The sequence below is a fragment of the Paramisgurnus dabryanus genome, chromosome 11 (assembly GCF_030506205.2).
Source record: "Paramisgurnus dabryanus chromosome 11, PD_genome_1.1, whole genome shotgun sequence".
NCBI classification, from domain to species: Eukaryota; Metazoa; Chordata; class Actinopteri; order Cypriniformes; family Cobitidae; genus Paramisgurnus; species Paramisgurnus dabryanus.
In genome coordinates, this window is record NC_133347.1 from 25,971,939 (window position 1) to 25,997,743 (window position 25,805).

Here is a 25,805-nt window from a genome sequence, read left to right on the forward strand (position 1 = left end):
CTTTGAGAATTACTGCCTTAAATGATTTGATCTTTTGTTAATAATAATTGATAGAAGCAATGCACGCAAAGAAAACAGGCTCTCTACTTCCGCCTGGTGGTCACACAGACATTACAGGGCTTTCCTGTGTGACTTTAGTGTTTGTAAAGCCTTGAAATACTGTACAAGACAGGCTTCAAGTGCCAGTTTAAAAAAGTTCAAGTCTAAACGAAGTTAAAAACAGTAGATGCCAAAGTATTAGAGAGAAGTTGTTAATTCATTATTATCACTAGTTGTATATACATATACACATATACATGGGAACATTTCTCTTACCCTGCAGCTGGGTTTGAAGTTTTATGTAATTGACATCTGCTCTGGTACAAATTGATAATCTTTTAGTATTATGAAATGACTAGCATTAAATTTAAACTACTTGATGGTTGTAAGTCTGCTGTCTTATCCTTTAGTAGCTTCTTCACGTAACCTTTTACAAGTTTATAATTGGTTTATTTTTGCCATTGAACAACATTACTTGCACAATATCACGACTTCTAATGTTTAGGAGTAAAATTATGTGTTTACAGTCATATACGATGTTTATTTTGGTTTAATAGTATTGTGTTCTGTATATGCATAAAACACTTAATGACTTTATATATCTGAAGTAGCCTATATAACAAGAGCACATACTGTAGCATGTCTCTGTTTTCAACATACTTAACTCGACCTAAAATTATTCATTTTAAACATCTTATTTTTGTTATTCTTGACCATTACAAATTTTATACACTTTGACAAAAAAGTATTACAATGCAAAACATTTGGACATCACTTCCTGAAGTAAACCTTCTTGGTTAGATCATGTGACAACATTGCATCATAATGCTTTTCGAAATGTTTGTTACAACAAAATATTAGGAAGTAAAAGTTTGATTTCACTTATTGAATTCACATTAACTACATGACTATAAGTAATTATAAAAATCCTAACAAGTCATACATTTTACAACTTATAAGTAGCCAAGATAAAAATTAAGTAGTAAGTTCAAATGACTTGTAAAGTCAAGTTGGTTATACTTAAAAAAATTCAACTTAACGTCAATTATTTTTTAAAGTGTACTTAGTCAATATTAAACATATCAGATTTATATTTTCATACAGTATGTTATTTACATTATTTAGGATGATTTTATGTAGAAAACAGTTCTGAATTTAGCTGGGGTTTTACAGACTGGGTCACATATACTACTAAGGTATTTTTTGTGCTTCCTTTTTAACTTGGAACCTAAAATAATTACAAGGACATTACCATGAACAGCTTAACAGGTGAAATTCTGTTTTAGGGTCAAACCTGAATAAGAACAATAACAAACCTTTAACCTTATAAAGCTGCACCACAACTTTAGTTTAAGGACTAAGATATGGATTTTCGATACATAGCTTAGATCTTATTTACTGTGAACATTTCCTTGTCTTTTGACATCTACTGTTAGTGTAATATAGAGATACGAAAACAATAAATGTAGCCATAACATATTCACTGATAATCATAAAGTTGTTTATTTGCAAGAGAAAAAGATAAAGAGAGGCCAATCCTGCAACGAATACATGAGGATTTTCTGCTCATATTTTACTCTCACACTCCACTTACAGTATATTATTGTATTATACAATACAGACAAGAGAAACATGCAACCCTGAACACACAACCGTGCACACAAATCCCTCTTGCTCATATAGTTTAAGGTGAAAATAAACATATTTACACAAATACCATATTCTTTAAATTTCACTTATTTAATACAAAGTTAATGGAAAAAACTGCGTTGTAAATATCTGTGCTTTTCAATGAGGGCGTTGTTATGAATAGATTTTTTTATGACGAAAGGTATCGAACATCAGACTAAGAATATCTTCCAAGTAACCCTTCAAGCATAAGTGCATAAATATGCTTACAGCCACTGCGAAAAGCCACACACACACACAAAAAAACGGTCATGTGTGCACTAGCGGTACAGATTTTCACAGTGCACCTTTTATATGGAAAAGGTCTACAGATTTCGTCCAGAAAATCAAAACTATATAAACCCAAAATAAATGTCTATGTAAAACATACTGATAGCTGTTTTCAAAGGATAATACAACATGTGAAAGAAGCAGGCAATGTATGAAAATTAACTGTGATATGCTGAACGCAGGCTCCTTTATCCTCGAATACTTAAGATCGAAAACGTATTGTCTTTAGGCTGAGGAGTATCAGAGAGGACATGGCTGCATTGCGTCCCAAAGTGACATTATGCCAAATGCTTGATTTGGCTCCCACTAAATGTAACTGACATCAAAGTCCTCGCTTTCTCTCTCATTCCCAGCCAACCAGATGAGTTGGAGGTGTGTCAGAGGGTCTCAGTGGCGGGGGGAGACGACGGAGTAGGGACTGTTGCCAGGGCCCTGGTATCTTTCTTTGGCGTGTTTCTCGCAAAACATTTCGTCTCTCACCCAAAAGTGACCGCGCATCTTGAGGTTGAGGCCGCACTCTGTACAGGTGTAGCACTCTGGGTGACGGTAGCGACCGTCCGTGATCCTCACGGCCTGGGTGCTGAAAGGAAAAGAGAAAGAGGGGCTCTTTAAGACACTCAAAATTACAGTCTTGCAGTCTGTTGTCTATACGTAGACACTTTAACCCCTTACAATCTACGGACCTGCCAGCGGGTCCAAAACTGCATAAAAAATATAATAATAATAATAATAATAACAATAATAATAATAATAATAATAATAATAATAATAATATTAGTAATAATAATAATAATAATAAATATATATAAAAATATAAATATAAATAAATAAATAAATATAAATAAATAAATAAATATAAATAAATAAATAAAAATAAAGAAATACATAAATATAAATAAATAAATATAAATAAATAAATAAATTAATAAATAAGTAAATAAAAATAAATAAAAAAATAAAATAAAAATAAAGAAAGAAAACTAAAGAAAAAAAATATATATTAATTTATTTTTATTTATTTATTTATTTTTATTTATTTATATTTATCTATTTATTTATTTTTATTTTATTCATATTTATTTATTTATTTATTTTTATTTATTTATTTATATAAATATAAAAAAATAAATAAAGAAAAATAAATTAATAATATATATATATATATATATATATATATATATATATATATATATATATATTGTGGAGCAAAGTTTTCTGTAAAATAAGGCAATTTTTATCAATTTACTCCACATGATGTGGGGTAGATGATTCTTTAAAGTTCAGGCATGCCCAATTACGCAAAAATTCGAAATAGAAGAGCAGCTCTTCCCTAAAGGCTAAACCAGTATAGTGATGATGTTACCTCATTAACATCATATGCAATCCCTGCATGCCTGTACAGAGGACATACAGTGCTTAGGGGGCTGAAATTGAAAAACAAATGATATTAAATGTGACCCAGTCTGTGAAAACCCAGCTGAAGCCTAAAAATCTAAATCATCCTACATAATGTCAAGACCATTTAGTGAAAATATAACCTTGATATCTTTGATATTGACTGAGTAAGGTCATGTCAAAGATTGAAGTCAATGTTTACATAGCCAACGTCTGGTATTCATTGTGCTCTAATCTTAGATGATGAGACTTTAGCCTGGATTTTACAGACAGGGTCACAAATATGTTTTGTTGTATCTTACACAATACTGTTGCCACATTTTTCACAGGTGTGGTGTTTTTGAACTCCAGAAACAGTGGTGCTCGGGGGACACGGTGACAGCCCGCTTGGAAACCGAATGGCGGCCTCTGTGAACAAACACAAAACAACAGATATTGAACATTCAGTGGCAACATCATGTACCTTCCACCCCCAAGCATATTTGTCCAAATATTCATCTGAAGGACTTTTCAGTGGTTTGCTGTCCTCTAAAATTGTCGCCACAGCATTTTGTTGAACAAACAGCCGATATCAAAACATGTATTTACACACGCTCACATAGGAAGATTCTTGCTGTGTGACAAACCGAAGGTCATCTTGACCAGACCTTTAACCCACGTGCGCAACACTTTGATAAGATGAATGTGAAAATTGAGGTTTTAAATGAATTAGCTTCTTTAAAGATTATATGTAGTATGGATAAAAATGCGATTACATTAGATTCCTATTTAAACTATGAAAGCACCTACAATATTAAAACATACTGTGAATATTTGCGCATTAAACCTGATGTTGTCTTTCGGTTTGATTCACTCCCTTTCTGCTACACCCTGTAAATATTTACTCAGCTTAGTTTGCACAAGTTGTGTTTCCATTGCCCTTCAAATTGTGCAAACTGAAACTGCTAATTGAAAATACGCCCAAGGGAAACATGTCAATAAAACAATATATATATATATATATATATATATATATATATATATATATATATATATAAATAAATACAGAAATATAGAAATATAACGCAATAGAAAACATTTTTTACAGGTCACCTGATGTGCATAAAGGTCACATTATCATTCTTTAAAGATGCAAATCAAATATTACAACAACTCGGGAACGGTTACGTATCTTATGTTTCTATGTACAAGTAGCTTTCCTTGACATTAATGGGATAGTTCACCCAAAAATGCAAATTCTGTCATCATTTACTCATCCACATACTGATTAAAAAAGATGAGTTTCTATCTTTTGTTGAACAGAAAAAAGATACTTTGATAAGTGATGGTAATCACTCAGTTGACGATACCCATTGACGTCCATAGTATTTGTTTTCAATGAGTACCTTCAACCAGGTGCTTAATCATTTATCAACGCATCTTCTTTTGTGTTCAACAGAAGAAAGAAACTTCTAGAGAGGTTTACAACAACATGAGGGTAAGTAAATGACAGAATTTTCAGTTTTGGGTGAACTATACCTTTAACGCTTGGATAACACACGAGTCTCCTTCGATTAAAAACAATGGCTACACTCTAAAACATATTTAACCCAGGGCTGGTTAACTATAGGACAGAACACATTTCTGGGTTAAAATGACCCCAAAAATGGGTTATTGTTAATCAACCATATTGAAACAACCCAGCAGTTGGATTAAAACAATCCATTATTATCCAGAAATGTGTTCTGTCCTATAGTTACCCAGCCCTGGGTTAAAAACAACCCAATATTATTTAAGAGTGTAGTGCGATGTTGCAATATACGTAAACCTACAAAAATCCATCACCATGATTTTTGGAATGACTTATCGGCAGAGGAAAAAAAGTGTTTTAAAGGACAAGTTCGGTATTTTACACTTAAAGCCCTGTTTTCAGATTTTTTATGATGAAATAGAACGGTTTTGACTGAAATCTTGGCTGCCCCGAGAATTTTCGGGTGTTTGTGTTTCACCTCCCACCTTTACAATGGGTTTAATGGTGCACTGGAACAATCCTTCCTAAAATGCATTAAACTTTCGTTTACAAAGACGTGAAACTCATCGAGTGGTCAGGGGTGTTCACTGATATGCTCACACAAAAATCGCTGCAAAAAATACGCATTCCAACAGGTTTTATCTTAGTTTTTGCCAACTCCATTGACTTGTATTAGATGTGCTGTGAGGTACGGTATTACTCCGCGCCGGGAACTTTGTTTCTATTCTTGCTATTGGCAATTGCGGATTAGCGCCACCCCCTGGGCTGGAGTGTTTATTATTCAAGCTCTCAGCGGAAGAATGTACGGGTGTGAGGCGTTTGGAAAAATAGGTCCACAAGTTAACAACGAATGCTAAAACAGCTGTTGGAAAGCATCTTTTGCAGCGATTTCTGTGTGAGCATATCAGTGAACACCCCTGACCACTCGGTGCGTTTCACGTCTTTGTAAACGAAAGTTTAATGCATTTTAGGAAGGATTGTTCCAGTGCACCTATAAACCCATTATAGAGATGGGAGGTGAAAAGAAAATCTCTCTGCAGCCGCATATGTCGAAATTTCAGTCAAAACCATTCTATTTCACCATAAACAATCTGAAAACATGGCTTTAAGTGTAAAATACCGAACTTGTCCTTTAACATTGGTTTATAGAAACGCTGTCATGTCACAAAATGTTTTTTTTAAAGAAACAGTAAGCAGGATTTACCCCATCTAGTGGTGAAATTGTATTTTGCATTCAAACGAACAGTGCTCTCTAGCGCCTCGCTTTTCCAAATGCGTGTTGCAACTACAGTAGCCGTTATGTACTTACTGATCTCCTTGTCCTTTTCAGCTGGTTCATGTGTTCTGAACAAAAACGCATTGTGGAAACACGTTGGTAGGCTAGTGCTTTTTGTCCCTCTCTGCTATCATAGTTTATCAATACGGCGGAACGACATGAAGTCTCCTTGGACTTACCCGTTTAATGTAAGTAAAGAGAAGAAATTCTAAGCTTACAAAGAAAAGTCTGATCATTTGACACCAATGAGGACATATTTATGAAGACATTGATTTTGACTAATAAAATACTTAAAATCCTACTTACAGTCCCTTTAAATTAGCAAATCTAATAAAAACCACAAACAACACTGTTATCTTTTCTCATTTCACAGAAAGTACTCTCTATCATCTTTCGCAGAGGCAATGAATGGGTTTAATGGATGTACTGTACAGTAAAAGTGTATCACCTTTCTCATCAGTCTCAAGCACCTCTTGCAGCATCTTGAAGGTGTTGGACTGGCGAGGAGCTGCACGGGACTCCTTGTTCTCCTGAATCATCTTGTATACCTCAGAGTCTCTGTCAAACTTCTGCATGGCAAAGTCTGAGCTACTGTAGTATATGAGAGAGAGAGAGAGAGAGAGAGAGAGAGAGAGAGAGAGAGAGAGAGAGAGAGAGAGAGAGAGAGAGAGAGAGAGAGAGAGAGAGAGAGAGAGAGAGAGAGAGAGAGAGAGAGAGAGAGAGAGAGAGAGAGAGAGAGAGAGAGAGAGAGAGAGAGAGATGAGATTTGTTAATTTAAACAAAGTGGGTGCTGGTGCAGTTCAGTGTTATTATTGTAAAATCTAAGGTTGACATGTCAAAAGCAAGATCTGTTCTTTCTCTATTCCTTCAACAATACACCAACAGTTCAATCAATATGAGAATTGAAAGTTTTCTTTTTCTCTCTTCCATGTTGAGTATATTACGAAACCCGCTGCAACCATGACAAAACATTTTCTCTCTCACTTCAATTGTTTTTGTAGCATCACTCTGCCTACAATGAAATCCCATTGGTCCAATATCCTGCCGTATTTCTCTCTCTATTAAACATCAGATATGTTTTAATTGGCTTTGTGGAGCATTTCACTCTCAGTGGGGACAGAAAAAAATGAATGGAAACATATTGCGTCACAGCTGGGTAGGATGAGGTGTACAAAAACAAACCAGAGACAAAGTCTTAAGTCCTGAGCATTAACTTTCAAAGATGAAACGTTTTCAAAGATCACAAAGCACTGAATAATCTTTATACTGACACTAATGTGATGCAGAGCATGTTGTACGTCATTAAAAAGCAGTGAAATATTATTTATCGATTCTGTGTTTTTAGCATGAAAATATAAAGTAGATATATGTAAGGTTTCAAGCTTCCCATGTCTTTCAAGTCTTTCCACATTCTAACCTGTCGAGTCATTCCATCCTAACTGAGAAAAACATTGACGCTGTGTCATAATTCATTTACATTTAGCAGACACTTTTATCCAAAGTGACTTATACAGCATTACATGGCATACATTTTTCCAGTATGCGTCCCCTGGGATCAATCCATGACATTATGCACTGCTAACACAAAGCACTAAAAAATTAAGCTACATGATTCAACCACATATTGCTATTTTTATCCCATACCTAAACAATAAGCAGATTGCTTTGTACAGAAAAGAAAATGGATTCATATGTGTGTGTGTGTAGAATGTGTATTATAATGACAAAGTTAATGTAATGTTAAAGATAGATACAGCAGCCAGACAATACAATAGGAGGCTTATGGCTACATTGTTACATAGGGCTATTTGATCTCACTCAATAATATCTTGCATGGTCATCTTCTGCATTACATCTATATGCAAGGAATCAGACTAATCAGACATATGCAAATATTTCAGGGTTTTATGTTTGTCTTTATTTGGATAGTATAGTAGAGAGATAACAGGAAAGTGTTGGTTGGAGCAGGATCGGCAAAAGGACCACAGAGACCGGAAGCGAACTCGGGTCACAGTGAGCACGCTGGTGCTTTATGTCGGCGCCGACTGAGACATATGCAAATACTTAACATTGTATTCATTCAAACACACACCCATATAAAAACCATCTGCAAACAAGGGCTTTTGTATGCATACATCCTCAAATGTGAACTACTTATAATGTGCAGTGGGGTGCAACAATGAACATACAGTACGGAAAAATGCTGCATAAACAGTTAATCCAGATTGACTCCAGTTTAAAAAAAGCTTTAAATGTACATACTGTACAATGTTCATTTGGCACTATTACATACATCCTGAAGCCAGATCAGATCAGTCGGAAAGCTCAAAACAACCAGTTGTGCATCATGTGCTTAAACTCTGAATGAAAAGCACGTTTAAAGAAAATGTGTGTACTTATTTACTCACCCTATGTCGTTTCAAACCTGCATAAATGTCTTTGTTCTGCTGAACACCAATGAAGATATTTTGAAGAAGGTTTGTAAGAAAGCAGATCTGGGGCACCATTCACTTCCATAGCAGGAAACAATAATACTATGAAAGTGAATGGTGCCCCAGATCCGTTTTGTTATAACCATTAAGCAAAACCATAAAAATGTATAAGTATCCCTTAAACTATCCCTTTTCACTTTGATGAGCATCTCAAACAAGGCATCACTGCACAAGATACAAGTGATGAGGTGCTTCATTTATCGTCTAGGCATGTATAGCCAAACAATTTAAGACCGTGCAGACAGACACAAGAACGCAGCTCACGATTGTGAACATTGCATGCGATGCATAACGGATGCGGTAACAGATTCTCTCAGCAACTGTGGCCTTGCAATGACAGTCCGGTTGCTGTTGGCTATGAAAACAAGGTTTTCAAGGTTGCTGTTGCATACAATGATGATTAACCAAAAGCCACAACTATCAAACGTGACTCTGACCTCAAAAGAAGCGCCTGCTGTACAGTTTGTTACTGTAATATGAGAAAGAGGTGGAACAGTACATACAGCCAAACCGATTTGCTATGAGGATGTCCATGAAGTGTCATGAGGGCTCACTGAGTATCTGGGTGTGGCTGTCACAAGAAACCTGCATGACTTGTCAACACGTTATTGTGTGTGCTAGTATTTGAGCAAAGAAAAGTGTGCTTTTATATCATTTATTAAGAATATTTTCCCTATAAAGCCCAATTGATGGAGCATTGTGTTAGCAGCGCATATGGGCATGGGTTCGATCCCAAGGAAGACAAGTAATGATGAAAAGCAAGTTGCTTTGGATATAAGCCTATGCCAAATGCATAAATGTCAAAACACATTTGTAACAAATCACCAATGCACAACATGAATCCAATGTTGTTTAGATCATGCTTGTATGCAGGCTGTTCAATGAAACATGCTTCAAATTGAAACCAGACAGCGAGTTTGAATTTCCGCTTTAAGCTCTCCCTGAACCCCTAAGTTCCCCACAGGACTTCTGCTTAAATTCACAGGGCCCGGGATGACGGTTTATGGTTGGGTCTTCTTGTTTAGGGTCTAAACTGATAATGATATTTCACCCTTGATATAATGAAACCCACAGCCAACACGAAGCATGGCACATCAATATTCATAACTACTTTTACATTGTCATTCATTATGATTATATACAATTGTGCTACTATACATGCATACTGTTAAGTTTGCCCAAACGGTTAATTATCACCATTAAACATCTCACTAAACAGGTTTCAAACAAGCAGTCGAAACAGTCGACATCAGCATCATAATCTCTAAACGCTCAAAAGAAAGCACAACATTAGTCTCGGATTACAAAATTTCCTCTTCCCCCTCAAAGTAGCTTCCTAAGTCATATGCTTTCTTAGTTTTAGGAAGATGTCTTACCTTGAACCAGCAAAGACAAACTCCTTTAGTTCAACTCTTGTTGAAGTCTAACTGCACACACATACAGCACGCGCACACACACATACACACCAGAAGGCAAAGTACACATGCGCGCACACACACACACCTATATGTCGAGTCTCATGAAAGCTGAGAGTCTAAAAGGTATGGGTATAGGCAACCACGTATTGGTTGACAGCTGAAAGGGGGTGTGGTCACTGAAACTGACATGATCTTATTGGATAAGCAAAAAGGGGGCGGGGTAGATGGTGTGTGAGAGGGTTTGGGGGACCAATTAGGGGCAGAAATGATATAATCCTTTACAATAGCAAAAAATGTAACTAAAGATATATGTTGGGCCATCTGCCAGGCTATGAATCATTGCAGTTGGCTAAAAGAAAGAGGCAAAGTAAAGTTTTTTGTGATTTCACTGCATGGAAACGGTTTACAGTACAGTATTTAATCGAAAACAAATAATCATCACTGTGTACAGTAAACATTTCCCATATCAACTTTAGACAAATAACAAAAAACATAGTACTGTAGTTGAGTTTGTTAAAGGAACAGTTCAGTCAAATATGAAAAGGGCGGCCCACTGATAATGTCGAATCTCATTCTTGAGTGCCTCAACATGAACCACGCGTATGACAAGTACTCAAGACATTCAGCATTATCCACATCAGATTTGATGTAATCGACATGCCGGTGCATTTTAATTTCCATTTTAGTCTTTCTTCATGGATGTATCAAATCGCTAAATCAGCTCAAAATACTATTGTAATAGTTTTACTCAAAAACATTTTGTTTTTCTTCAGAAGATGTATATTAAGCCCATGTTTAAGTGTTATAATTGGGTCCCCAGTGCTTTTATCAACCTAGAAAATGTGAAAAAGATCAACCCAGTAACTTAGTCTCTGCAAGCATGTGAAACAATAGGTAATTGAAATGTGGCTCCCCTTGTGATGTCAGAAGGGGATCTTATTAATATAATAATACCACCCCTATATCTGCAACTATGCCATCACGGCACTGCCATTGAGTGTAGAGAGAGAGAAAATAATTGACAACACAATTGTGTTTCAATTTCAACAAACCACCGTTATTGCGATCAGTGTTTGCATTGCATCAGCTCATTTGCATTTTAAAGGACACACCCAAAAACCAAATTTTTGCTCATTCCTACTAAGTGGCAATTTTAATATGCTATAATAAATTATCTATATGGTATTTTGAGCTAAAACTTCACATAAATACTCTGGGGACACCAAATATTTAATTGACATCTTAAAAAAGTGAAATGTCCCCTTTAAAGGTGAAGATTTGTGTACCTGCGGCGTGGTGAAATGGGTATCTCTCGTTCGATGGGGCTGAGTGGCGAGTATCGCCCGGGGGGAGTTGGAGTCCGACTTGACACGGAGTTATTTCGGTAATCCACAGGAGAGATCTCCTACACAAAAAAAGAGAGACAGTGTCAGAAAAATGCAGTTTTCACTCGAGTTTATTCTGTAACAGAAATCTTTTCATCCGCAAACAAGTCTGTGTATGCGTGAGCTCAGACATCTGGTCTGAGCAATTGCAGGATCTTCCCACTGTCTCTGACCCCAGGCCAAAGCACCTGCAGTTGCTTAGAGATGTCTACAGTTGATGTCTACAGGTGTGCTCACAAAGTCCAAAGGGCAAAAAACCGCCACCCTAGTATTTTTACAAGGATAATGAAATCCACAGATCACGTCATTTTTGTAAAACAATGCTGAACTTCAGAAAGTTGCATTTCCGTGAAAGGTCACATGTCCTTTAGCAGAACACCTGCATTTATTTTTTGCCATAAAAAAATGCAGGAATGTTTAAAACCTACTAGACTCATCTAGTAATGGCCTGAAATCAATTGAGATCTATATATTTCATATTACTGACAGGCTTAAAAACAGCATTTGAAAGATGCTTGAGAACCAGACCAGTCTGCAAATAAACAGTCTGCCTAACTTCCAACTGCTATGTAATATTTACATTCGTTTGGCAGATGCTTTAATCCAAGCCGATTTACATCGTATTACAAGCTAAACATCTTATCAGTATGTGTGTTCCCTAGGGATCAAACCCTTGACCCTTGTGTTGCTAATGCAAGTTAAGCTACAGAGGCATAAAATGTTACTAAGGGCTACTTGAAGCCCAAAATTGCGCTCCTTAAAGCTGCATTGTGTAACTTTCAGGAGGATCTCTTGACAGAAATACATTATTATTATTATTATTAAACCTTTATTTTACCAGGAAAGAAAGCACATTGAGATTAAAAATCTCTTTTACAAGATCGTCCTGGCCAAGATTGACATTTAGCACGTTTGAGTTCAAACAAATAACATCAACAATACATACACATATACACACACACACAAGCAAATACATCAAATTTCAATATCAATATTAAACTAATTAAAACATCTACAGCCCGATGTTTCATTCTCCAAATCATGTAAAAGTTTTTTAAAAAGTGTCCAACAGAACCAGTGTCCTCAGATTTAGAGCACTTTGCAAACAATTCCAGGCAGAGGGAGCAGCAAATTTAAATGCCTTTTTCCCCACATTCAGTACGTACCACTGGAACAGACAGTAAAAATAATTATTGTGATTGGAGGCTATAGCTACAAGCATACTTTTTACAAATGTATGTATGGACAAAGCAGACCAACCAACCCGAGCATACAACACGCAGTGATGAGTGAGGGTTTTAAGATTTGTTATAAACCTCAATGCACCATGATAAACAATATCAATAGCATGTAAACACTGTAAAGATGCATGCATATACAAACATCACCGTAATCCAGTACAGACATAAAAGTCGCCTCTTTTTTGCCTTAAAGGAAAGACAGGATTTGATTCTAAAATAAAAACCCAATTTCACTTTCAATCTTTTCGCCAGTTGTTCGTCAATTTCTAAACCTTGAGACGTAGTAGGCAGAAGATAATTCTTTGAGATTGGTTTGGATTTAGAAAACAACAAATTTTGTTTTTATCAACATTTAAACCTAGCAAAAGAGCCTGATTGGGTGTGGATTAGGGCTGGGATAAACGATTATTTTTTAAACGATTAATCTAGCGATTCTTTTTTCGATGCATCGATTAATCTAACGATTCATTTTATCAGTCCGATTCGACTTTGATTCGATTCGATTCTCGATTATCTCCCCATTAATTAACTTATAGCAATTTATACATGTTGATTTACATATCTGAATGTAAACATTTCAATATATGTTGATTGCTCTTGAAATTTCAAAATAAAAAAGACTATACTATATAAGTGCAAAATAATGGATTCTTAGACAGAGGTAGCATTCAATAAAGCGTTTGCAGCTCATACTGTGCAGTTTAGTAACCGTATAAAAATCTCAAGTTCAAAATACTTTATTTTGCATGCATTTATGAGCAAAACCTCTTCAATGTGCCTTTTGATGGTCACACAGTGTAATTCTTATAACTTGATTTGTTTAATCCACATTGTTTTCGGGCTGTTCTAGTCCATGTAATTACAGATATAAACACAATTAGACGTAAGAAGCACATACATTATTAAATCTCTTTCTCTTAACTTTATTAAGATAGATGAGGACTCATTTACTGCTGTACAGAGAGTGAATAAAAGCGCAGTCTTCTGGTAACAGTGTGTTTTTACATATTTCATTACTTTCTGTTAAATTGCTCAAAGTCATGAGCAAAGTCAACACACTTGGCATCACATTCATGATTTTATGGTCAAATGACACTCTCGCGTCAATCCACAAGCATTTAAACCACAAACAAAGCACTTTCACTTTAAATGAGCTTGAGCAGCGTAGCAGAACCCACGCAGAAACGATTGCAGAACTGTTGCTACAGAGCAGCGAGCTCGCGCTGCTCATGCGGCAGGGTGCATGCTTGTTAACATGGGCGCTGAAAAAACATGCGCCGCTTACGTACTGCTCACACTTGCTGTGAAGCCGGCATGGACTGGAGCCACTCGCGTTGCTACTACTCCACGGTGCCGCCTTTTTGGGTCTGACGAATCGACACGCATATTTTGCGTGAATATATTACGTTGACGCGTTGTCCCAGCCCTAGTGTGGATGCTGAACTATAAATAACCGTATCATCTGTGTAATACGGACACTTTACATTATGAACATTTTGATCAATATTATTTATATACATGGTAAATAGAAGTGGTCCAAGGACTGACCCCTGTGGCACTCCTTTAGTAACATTGAGTGAACCAGAGATAATTCCTTCTGCCTGTACACATTGAGTTCTGTTTGAAAGATAGTTATTAAACCAGCCAATTGTAGGTTTAGATAATGCAATATCCATAAGTCTTCGTATCAGTATGATCCACAGTATCAAAGCTTTTGATAGGTTGATGAATAAAGCTGCACAAAGTTTCTTATTATCAACAGATTCAATAAAATTATTTAAAACCTTTAAGGTTGCCGTAGTTGTACTATGTTGTTTTCTAAAACCAGATTGAAAATCAGACAGGATGTTATTAAAAGACATAAATTCTTTTAATTGATTATTGACAAATGTTTCGAAGACTTTGGCCAAGACTGACAGCTTGGAAATGGGCCGGTAATTATTTGAGTGTGTGGGATCTCCACCTTTGAACAGCGAAAGGACAAAAGCTGATTTCCATATAAGTGAAATTTCATTTAAGTCAAGTGAAAGGTTAAAAATATAAGACAGAGGTGGGGCAATAAAATCAGCTGCTAGCTTTAAAAAGTAGGGTTCTAAATTATCAGGACCTGTCGGTTTTTAAGCATCTAAAGATTTAAGGGGTTTGCACACTTCAGAGATTGCAATTGGTGAAAAGTTGAAAGATTGACTAGACAGTAAGCTCTCTGACTGAAGTCAAAGTGTTCACATGAGCACCATTAACTAAATAAAAACAAAAATCCGCAAGCTATGAAGTGTTTATTAAAACAATTGAGCATATTTAATTTATCAATGATTATATCAAAGCCCTTATTAATACATGATGGAAGTTCAATACCTTTACTATTTTTAGTTAATGATTTAACACTTTTCCAAAATCTTGTTGAAATGTTTAAATTATTAGTTGTTTGTGTAAGAAAATGCTCAGCTTTAGCTTTTCTGACTGCAACCGTGCATGCATTACGCAGTCTCCTAAAATCAAGCCAGTCTGAATTTAGATCCTTTTTTTTACATATACATAATATACATAACTATATTATCAGTGGTGTATAAAGACCTTACATAATGAACTGTATTGTTTTTATTACCTTAGAATGAGCCATTTTTATCGACACACACTGCGGGTTTCCTTACATGGAAGTCGCCATCATGTTTCTACAGTAGCCCTAAATGGACAAACTGCTATATGTGTTCGGTCACTATGTTGTCGACAATGTGTTTGTCCTGTGGGCTACCGTAGCTTCACTATGCTTTTCGAAACGGAGTGAGCTGTGTGGACTGAGCCATTGGTTGCAATTCACAATCTCACTGCTAGATGGCGCTAAAATGTAAACGGTGGACTTTTAAAAGATAAACAGGTGGGAGAAACGAACTGTCAGATGCTTACAATACGATGCATGTGGCCCAACAACACATGTCAAGACAACCCAAGAAAATTTTCACCTCAGATGAAAACCCGATACTAATTCTGACTTAAATTTCAAATATTCACATCTGTCATCATCTCAGCTGGTTTCAGTGTCCGACTGATCTTTGACCGTGATCTAAGAGTGATTTCTTGCCTCTGGATACTCAAGAAAAATCAATTTCACATTTCAAGTCAACACGTATAAGAGCTGCGTGAAGTGTCTTCCGTGCGAGTCATGCGGAGCTGCTTACGGTCGTTTCTGTCTGGTGGAAGTCTGTGCTGGCAAAGACAAATGCGAGCGCTGGAGAAAAGCATGTTCGCAGATGTTTGGCCCTATACTGCTGATGGATGTTATCCTGGGCAAATCTTCTGACACCAGCTGTACGAAATTCCCCATGCAGGCTCTTAAATAAGGGAGGTTGTTCCCAAGCCATGAAATGACAAGTTTCACCCGGGGGTGTTTGGCTCGCCACACCAAATTTGATGAAAGTGAAGCCAAATGCATTTCCACCCACTCCAAAATAACTATCAGCTGCTGTGTCCATCACATGATGAAGTTTGAATACATGCAGAGAATCGATTATTATAAACTAATGTTATTTCTAAATCATATTCATGTGGATCTACTAGTATAGCCAATCCTAAAGGTCATGGGTTTGATTCCTAGGGAACACTTCATGGATCACATAGGTGCACTTTAAGTCACATTGAATAAAAGTTTGTCTGCTAAATGCATAAATGTAATTCATTCACATGTTTATACAAACCAACAAATAAATTCATATGCTGGAGGTTGTGCAAGGCTTTCTTTTGGCCAAAAAACATATGTCTGTCTGTTTGTATATGCATAGATATGCAGTTATACAAATTATTAATACAATTATTTAAATCGATGGCTACCGATTTAAAGCTACACATAACTGCTGGTCTAGGGTCCATTTTAACCCAAATTCAAATCGTCACTTAGACATCTTCTGCTTTAACATTATTTAATATAGCTTTACTAGTAAAGCATTGTGTTAGCAGTTAGCAAAGGGGTCGATTTACTGGTGGGAGGCAAATACTGATAAAAATGTATGGCAAAAATGCACTGTAAGTTGCTATGGACAAAAGTGTCTACAAAAGGCATGACTATAATTAGCTGGATGGGGAAAGCTGACTCTAGATCAGTGGCTGTGTGCAATGCAATTCGACCCCTTTAAAATGGTCATATAATGGTCCCTAGCTGTCACTAGGGCAGTAACCCTTTCGAAAAGTACACCATTGCACTTAAAGAATTCAAATTAGTACCTCATAAGGTACATAGTAGTCCCAAAAAATACATTTTAGTACATCAATGGTTCATATTAGGACATTTTAAAGGATTAGTTCAGCCAAAAATAATATTAAACCCACAATTTACTCACCCCCAAGCCGTCCGAGAGGCATATGTCCATCATTTTTTAGACGAACACATTTTCAGTTATTTTAGAAAATGTTTTAGATCTTTCAGTTAATCAAATGTTAAGTTATGTGGTCCACGTCCTTCAAGTCCAAAAAATGTGCAACCATCTTTCACAAAATAAACGGCTCCACGATGATAAACAAAAGCCTTCTGAGAGTAATCCATGCAGTTTTGTTGTAGAAATATCCAAATTTAGATTTATTTTGTGAAGGGTGGATGCACATTTTTTGGGCTTGAAGGACGTGGACCCCGTAACTTTACATTTGATTAACTGAAAGATCTAAAACATTTTCTAAAATAATGAAAATGTGTTTGTCTGAACGACGATGGACATATGCATCTCAGACAGCTTGGGGGTAAGTAAATCATGGGTTTAATATCATTTTTGGCCAAACTATCCCTTTAAAGCAGTGTTTCTCAAACTTTTTCAGCCCAAGGACCACTTTATCTTCCAATTTTTTTCTGAGGACCACTTTACAGAATCCCACTCTTACACGCCCCCAAAAAACAAAAAATAGGAAGGATAAGCTAAATTTAAGTTTATTATGCAACTGTTTCATGTCAAAAACTAATTATTTAAACACAAATGCAATGATGTGTTCAGAAATTATTATATGATTTTTATTTCATTTGAAAAAAAATGTTCCCCTTAATGTCCAATATTACTGAAATTACAGGGATTTTACACATGAAACAAAAACTAGTGCATAACAAAACTAATAGATCTGTAGATTTTAGCTGCTTTCAGCTGACGCTTCATCTTTTCTTTTGACTTCTCTTTGGTTTAGCCACCGATCCATTTTTACGTTAATAAACAGAATGGCAAGAACTGATATCAGTTTCGCAAGAGCATTAAAAATCTACTTAAATAAGTGACGATTATATAAACACTTGCCTAGTTTAGGTCATCTTTGGTGGACCACTGGGGGGACCACACTTTAAGAATTACTGCTTTAAAGGGTACGGTTCTTCTGACAGTGTACTGTATATTGTTTGCTGCACACATAAAGAAAATATGTTTTTTTACTTGTTATAGTTTTCATAAATTAACAAAATTAAGGTGTAACTTTATATATTTTTTAATTAGGTAATACAAGTTTGCAAAGATGTTAAATCATGCATAAAACAGATATTCACTGTTACATGGAAGTGTATAACAAGAGTCTGAGCACTAGGGGGAGTCCTATACAAGTCTATCATCAGTTTTATGAGGACACAAGGGCTCACCTCCCATAATGTTTCCTTTTAGGTTTTGGTTTTATTTATTTTGGTTTTTATGAGTTATTCACTCATTACAGTCAAACTTTCTTCCAGCCAAAACATGAAGATGTTTATTTAAATCACTTGCGAGAAGGAAAGTGCTCATTCCCACCTCATCAAAACAAACCATTAGAAAATGTCCTGCAGTCTAAACATCTGCTGGATGGCAGAGATGGTGTCCGGCCTTTCAACATGAACATAATGGAAAAGCTAACGCATACAGTACACTCGCTTGTACTTTTGTTTGCCTAAATTTATATAATTAAAAAAAGGTAACATTTTGTGTGCCTTTGTTTGTTTGAATAAAGTTAGGAAACTGCTTTCAAGCTGGATTGCAATTTGCTTTAATGGTATAGTTTTAAATAATCAAGGAGCTGATGTACAATATGTGCTTTTTACTTCAGTAAACACACACATACCTCAAATCTCTTTCTTTTTTTAACTGCCACACACATTTTTAAAAGGCTTGAATTTGTAACCATTCATAAACCAAGCATCATTATTACTATTTATTTGTGTAAACAAAGTCCCAGGCCATTAAAACTTGTTTTAAACGTGAGGCAAACCACAAGTGCTATGAAAAAAAATCTTAAAATTATCTACGCCCCACTTATCTCTTGCCCTTCAAGCTATTTAAAAGCTGACAGGTTAGAAATTAGGTTAAACCTTATAATGACCAATGATTAAGGATTAAAACAAATGAGTGTTAATGAATGCACTCAGACTGATTTTGCGGTTTCTTGATACAAGCTGACACAAGACTGCCATATAGAAGGCAGATCTCTTGCTCATCCGTAAGTTTTAATATCTGGCAGTGGACATTGCCAAGCGCTTCATCACAAACTGAAGCAGACAGAGCATAACCTGGTGGATAGTTAAAATGCTGAATTAGATTTAAGACCATTGAGTGCGTTTATATGAACAGAATAAGTGGATAACTATCAAAAATCTGCCTATTATAGAAACCTGTTTTCATGCGTTTACATGCAAATCAACAAACAGCGTTGCAGACAACAGCGTTTACATGGGATTTGGAGATTTGTCAGGTTTCTCGCAGGCAGTGACATCACCAACTATAGCACATAGTCGTACCAAAAAACCTGGTTTTAAGCTCTACTGTTGTATAATCTTCTCATGTCTGCATAACCTATACATACCATAACCTCACACCCGGAGACATGCACACATGAACAAAACTGCGACAAGTTGGGGTAATGAGCAAAAAACTACCTTTTATGCACTAACATGACTCCACACATAATCAGTTTATTAAGATTAATCGGCATAAGACTATGAAGGCTAACGCATTCATTGAGAATCAGGGTTAACATAGTTATCACAGCGTGACCTTTCTCAACTGAAAAGCCAAGATGGATGAAGCACTCCCTGCCCATATTCGCAGCAACATCTGAAAAATATTTGCATACATAAAGTCTGGTGTGGCCGGCCCTTAAATGACATTCTGGGCTCTAGATTAAGGTCTGGTCTAGGGATGCACGATTATAGATTTTGTTGGTATGATTATAGTCTGATGAATAATCACAAATGTACGATTATTATGGATTCATTTATTTTACAACATTAATGTATAAAATCCGAGGGCAACCTTCCAATCTCTCTGATGAAGCCAATACACAAGTGATTTAAACTGCAATTCATCGACTGACCGCTAGAGGCAGACTCCAAAAGGGAGTCAATTTCCATAGACCTTCATGTTAAAATGCCCAACTTTACTGTAGAAAACATGTTTACAACCTGGTACAAAAAGTGTTTTTGGTCTGTATAGCTAATTTTGCCCTTCATGACAACTAAGAGAGAGGGGTGAATTTTTTTGTAACTCATCCATTTAAATTATATTAAGCCCTAAAGTTCTGCATAATTAAGGGCGTGGCCACTTGAGTGACAGGTGAACTGACACTGCTGTCACTACAGTCGGGCTAGGCGGACATGGTTTCAGCAACCCACTTCTCGCATCTTCACCCATTTTCGGTTATCGGCGAGTGATGTGCGGTGACGTGCGGCCAAGATAGCGACAACAGGCACTGCCTAATTTAAGCTTTATAAAAGCTCTTCACAAACCTATGGATGACGTCATGGACACTACATCCATCATTTTTTTACAGTCTGTGATAAAATCACATAAACACACTTTTAAACAATTGTTAAATTCTTTTGTATTTTTAGTCTGTATATTTTTCTACAATTCTTAGACAAAAAAAAGAAAAAAAATCTAGCTGGCTTTTGATCGAATAGTATAGCGGCCTTTTGAAACCTATATTCATTTGATCTTTTTAACAAATGTAATTTTATATAATGGACTGAAAATGTCTATTATTTTGGTTTGTTTGAAGTTTTAGTAAAAATGATAAGAACCTCTCAAAACAAATAATAACACAGGGTCATCCTGGACCAGGTACTGCGAATCGTTTTGACAGCTTAATATTACACAAAAATCAAATATAAATATTAGGGCTGGCAGCATTAACAAGCATGCTATTAATTCATTAATCATTAACAAGTTAAAATAATTAAACGCTATTAAATGCAGTCAGTCAGACCACCAGCGTCCATGCTTGGATCCGCGACCTGTGAGAAGGAGGTTTTTAATGCTGCACAGACCGATTGGAGTGTGGCTCTGTTTCACGTGCGCAAACAGGCGTTCAACACAAACCATAACCAAGAACAACCAATAGACGCATCACATGCGCTTATTCTTTTGAAACGCTCTCGTATCATGAAGCACGCGCCTCTTGGTGGTTCGTGGATCTGGTTTGTGTGTGCGTGCGTGAAACAGAAACACGTGGTGCAAAGGAGCCTTTACGCACCCTGACATTTTAAAGAGCGGTTAATACTAAATCGGTTAATCGCTGCATCCCTAGTCTGGTTCCTCTATCAATTTAACTTTTCACTTTATCTTCTTTGGCATCTTGTTTTATCATCCATCAGTTGACTATCGTACTTCCGATCATATAGGAAATAAATTCTCCTCTCAACAAACTGCTAGCGGTGTCATTTATGTCTGTAGCCCAAATGGGGCATGAAAGTTATTTAACGGTGTAGGATTGTGTTTATATTCCTCATCCAAATATGATCGATGATAACAGTGATGACTATTAAGTAAACACGACCAACTAGGCCGACAAAGACGACCATGACATAACACAGTGTTGGTAGGAAAACAGGAATTTTCCAGGACTTAGGTGCATGTAGATAAAAAGATTGCTGAAAACCTGCCATACACAAATCACTGTGCTTGAAGCGTATGGCGATAACTCACTGTGCTGGTACAATACTGGCTTTCCTCCAGACGCGGTGCCCATCAACATGCTCGCCAGGAATGCAGATGCACACAAACAAAAGCCAAATGGCAGAGAGAAACACACTTAAGTACCCGGGAAAGGCTAAAGAATAGCCGACATGCAAATGTTATACTTCATTATTTGACTTGCACTTGACATTGTCTTTCTGGCAACCACTGATGGGGTACAACTCCAAAGTGATCGATTGTGTCTGGGCTTGACCATTTATAGAGTTGGCCAAGTGTTTTAGTTTGCTACGGGTGCATTCCCTTCTTGCCCTGTGTATGTGTGTGAGGATGTAAGCTGTGTTTGTGTTGGACTGAGGTTATGAGAAGGAAAGGAAGCTGATGTGCAATCACAGACTTACAGTACACACACACACACACACACACACACACACACACACACACACACACACAGACTTGCTTTTAAGTTTCCTCCGGCTGGCACAGTTCAGTGCATCTGATAGCTTTCATAGACTGTAATCAGTGTTTCTAAACATCCCCAGGACGGCACTATACATAAACATTCACACGCGCACATACACTTACTGTACCTGCCTATCTTCTTGAGGAAATACCTTAGACTATTGTTATGATATAAAAGTTAGTTATAATTACAACTGTACACACAAACCCAAACACAAATCTTAACCCTACCCCTTAAAACAAATCTTCCACCAAAACACCAGTTACTACAGTTGTCTCTTTGTAAAATAATAATATTCAATTACTTTATAAGACTTTAAGATCTCAGAGTTTAACTCATGACAGTGGTGACAAAAATCAAGTTACCACAGCAACTAAAGTTTAAATGTAGTAAAAGTAACTATAGTAAATACATTATGTATGGGTGTGTTAAGATGACCAACATAATGCCTACTGTAAGCCTAACAGTACCATCTGTTGTCATCATACAAAAATGTTTCTTCTATGGCATTGTGTAGCACCTTCATTTTTAAGAAATGTGGCTGTGCAAACAATTTAAACATCAAAAATGTGTGTGTTCTTGAAGCTCCTCACCAATAAACCAATAAATGGGTCCACTTAGATCTGAGAACCCGAGGTCCACCCCGAGACCCGATTGGGTTTGAGTCTAAAAGCTGCATCGGGTCTCGGATCATTTAAAATGAATGTGTTTTTGTCGAACGGACATGAGAAGATCCGAACTCTCTCGCGTGTGTGCGTCAATGTCGTTTTCAAATCTCTCATCTGTTTGCCAAGAGCACTTGCGACATTGTGTGACTGGCGGTAGGTTAATTGTAGTTGAGACAGACATGTTAGTCCATTTTAAATGTACATTTTAACGGTTACCTTGGTGTCGTCGTCAGATAACAAAGTAAAACAAATGGAGCAGCTCGCCAAATTAGTTGCGAGGACACCAGAGTTTCTTTCTGTCTGACTGCTGCGTGGGAGTCTCGGGTTTGTCTCGGGTCAGGTCTTTATTTAAAAAAAAAACAATATTTTTGCATGTCGAGTTTGGGTATAAGGGGATTTGGGTCGGGTACATTTCCTTGGACCCGAGAAGACTTCTAGTCCAAACCTGCCATTCGCTGGCTTTGAAAGGAGACTTCCGCTAAAGAAAATATATCTCCTGACAGTGAACTTTATCATTTTGAAGGTATTATTTATGCTCTAACAGAAACATTAGACACTAACTAAGGTTTGAAAAATGAGATCAGGAAGAACGGGACCTTTAATACTGTTGAATTCCTCATGCTAAACATAGGCAAAGTGTCAAAAAAGAATTTGGATGTGTGAAGTATTCCTGTGCTGAATGCACTTCGCCAGGGTTTGTCAGTTTCTAAAAGTTTTTATAAACATGAAAGATTCATACATAACAATCTGGCTCTATTTCTTTTATGGGCAATTTCATTGCAGAAAGTACAGTGGAAGTCCTTATATGGGCATTTTATCCGGAATAGCGCACATGCACACCAACCAAGAACTGGCACTAAATCAATGTCATACACAATAAAAACATAACATAATAATAAACATGTTTTGACAAACATTTTAAAAACGGAGTCATCTCAACTCCTCATTTGAAAGTGCACAAAATAAATTTCGCTCAAATAAAACGTACCTGCCAACAACATATCTTTCCTATTACGCTGCATTTCATTGTAGAATTACAGCATTGTGTCAGCAGTGCAAAAAGTCATGTGTTTGAACCCCATGGAAAACAGTGATAAAATGTACACTAGTAATGTACTGCAAGTTGTTTTGGATAAAAACATCTGCCAAATGCATAAATGCAAATGAATGCCTCAGCTTGCTGAGCTGTTTTGCTTTGTACAGCTAATCCTCTGAAAAATCCAGTTAAGTTAGTAGTGTTTCCCAAGTTCACTATTTTCAGACGCTGCAGGCGAGTAGGTGTTCTGCTGTAAACAAAGCATCACAGGAGCTGTAGGTCTTCTGTTTATATCCATTTACAAAGTAATTAAATGCTAACTTTCAAGTATTAATAAATGCGTTACTGACAAACACTCAGTCGAATGCATTTGCACCATGCTGTAATCTGATTTATCCTCATGATCGTCACAGAAAACACAAAGTCGACAGATTCCAAGTGAGCCAAGGGATGTTCAAAAATTTTCACAGCCCATAAAACCTTCGTATAGCTGATTGTACAGTAAATGAAAAGACGAAAGAGAATAATTATAGTATATGAACATCATATTGTTTTAATATTACATGACATCACTAATACTCCGACTGGTGTGTCGCAAATGTTGCATGACTCTTTGTATAAAGACTAGATTCAGCCTGCTTTTATAATGTTTTCATTTCCCTAAAGCTATTCGCTGTATGAGAGCCTTTTATAATGACGTGCCACGGTTTTGTTTATGATGATAATGTGGAAACCACACGCATCGTGCCAGGGATTGTATGCGGCCGCTCACCCCCACATGTTCGCCATAACATTTCAGTTTGAGCCTCAAAGGCACATGATTAATATGGTGCGGTGCATATGGTATGACTGTGCATCACAGAACGCAGTGTAGCATATGCAAGGGAAAGAAATGAACATTGCGCTCTTTGAGTTTGGGCACTTGGTCCAGTCTGCCTGTGGCTGCCAAAACTGAAGCAGTGCTGGAGGTGCAGAAAGTTCCTCGTGACAGGCGATGACTTCTTGTATTTGTGATTTACAAATGCTGTTGTCAGCGTTTCTTTTCTTGCACTATTAAATGGTTCGGTAGGAGCTATGCATTACAGGTATTTCCCCAGCACCAAAACAGTAATTTAATGCTGGACCTGTAATGATCGTTTAAAATTGATGCTTTGGTCTGCAAACCCACGCAGTACTTGTTTATGCTGAGAATCATCCAAATATATTAAGAGCTCAGATGCAAAACCCTCTAAGTGCGTCTGACCGGTTTTCTTAAAAAAGACTGGATTCTGCCAACATAGTGGTATTTCTGAATGACCCAAGGCCGGGATAAAGAATTTAATGAACGTTTAATACACGCAGAGAGCTTTCGTCTTATCAACTCATCATGAGATTCCAATACAAATCCTTGACCACAAGACTACACACCATCCCCTATCATATATTAAAATTAAACTTTGGAGCGTGTGCTGTATGTGTATCTGAGACCACAGCAACATTTGTAGCTCCAAGCAATGTTTATCTACCAGCATATGCCATGTAGGAGGCTGATCAGCATAGACAAGAGAGACAAGGGGTCTGTGTCCTCATATTGTTCTGAAGCTCGTGTGTTTTGTTAAGTCTGGAAATTACATTAAGAAGATATAGCTCAATATGAGCCATGTCCAAAGGTTTTATTGGCTTGGATTTGGCAATCTTCAGAAATTAAATCTAAATTCCTTGAGCCAGGAGTCTGCGGATGTTATATTGCGATCACGTTTTTTTTATGGAGAATCTATGATTGCCAAAGGATTCAGAAGAAAATACATTGTGATCATAGCCCATAAAGATTTTAACAGTAGGACAAATGTGCATTCGTTAAATATTCAGGTAAGCACATGTACCTATTCAACAGTTGGGACACATATGTATGTACAGTATGAGACATCCAGACACTTACACATTACACACAGATATTACTACAGTAAACACCTACAGTAAATATATCAACAGTGCTTATGGTACTTCAGATCAATATCCCTGATCATCTTTGTGCATGCCGGGCTGAAAT

General features: G+C 36.7%; 1 protein-coding gene across 2 annotated transcripts in view; it reads right to left on the bottom strand.

The window, feature by feature from the left end:
• Positions 1-1,518: 1,518 nt before the first annotated feature.
• pdlim2 (PDZ and LIM domain 2 (mystique)) overlaps positions 1,519-25,805 on the bottom strand; it is a 76,309-nt gene continuing 52,022 nt past the window's right edge. The window contains exons 7-10 of one of the 2 annotated variants that reach the window (XM_065247592.2): positions 11,376-11,494; positions 6,628-6,767; positions 3,696-3,801; positions 1,519-2,578 (exon numbers count right to left, since the gene is read on the bottom strand). In XM_065247592.2, the coding sequence (XP_065103664.1) occupies positions 2,386-2,578; positions 3,696-3,801; positions 6,628-6,767; positions 11,376-11,494 (558 nt within the window). In that variant the 3' untranslated portion in view covers positions 1,519-2,385. Of the gene's footprint in view, positions 2,579-3,695; positions 3,802-6,627; positions 6,771-11,375; positions 11,495-25,805 lie in introns of both variants that reach the window. The other variant, XM_065247591.2, reaches the window with a different exon arrangement.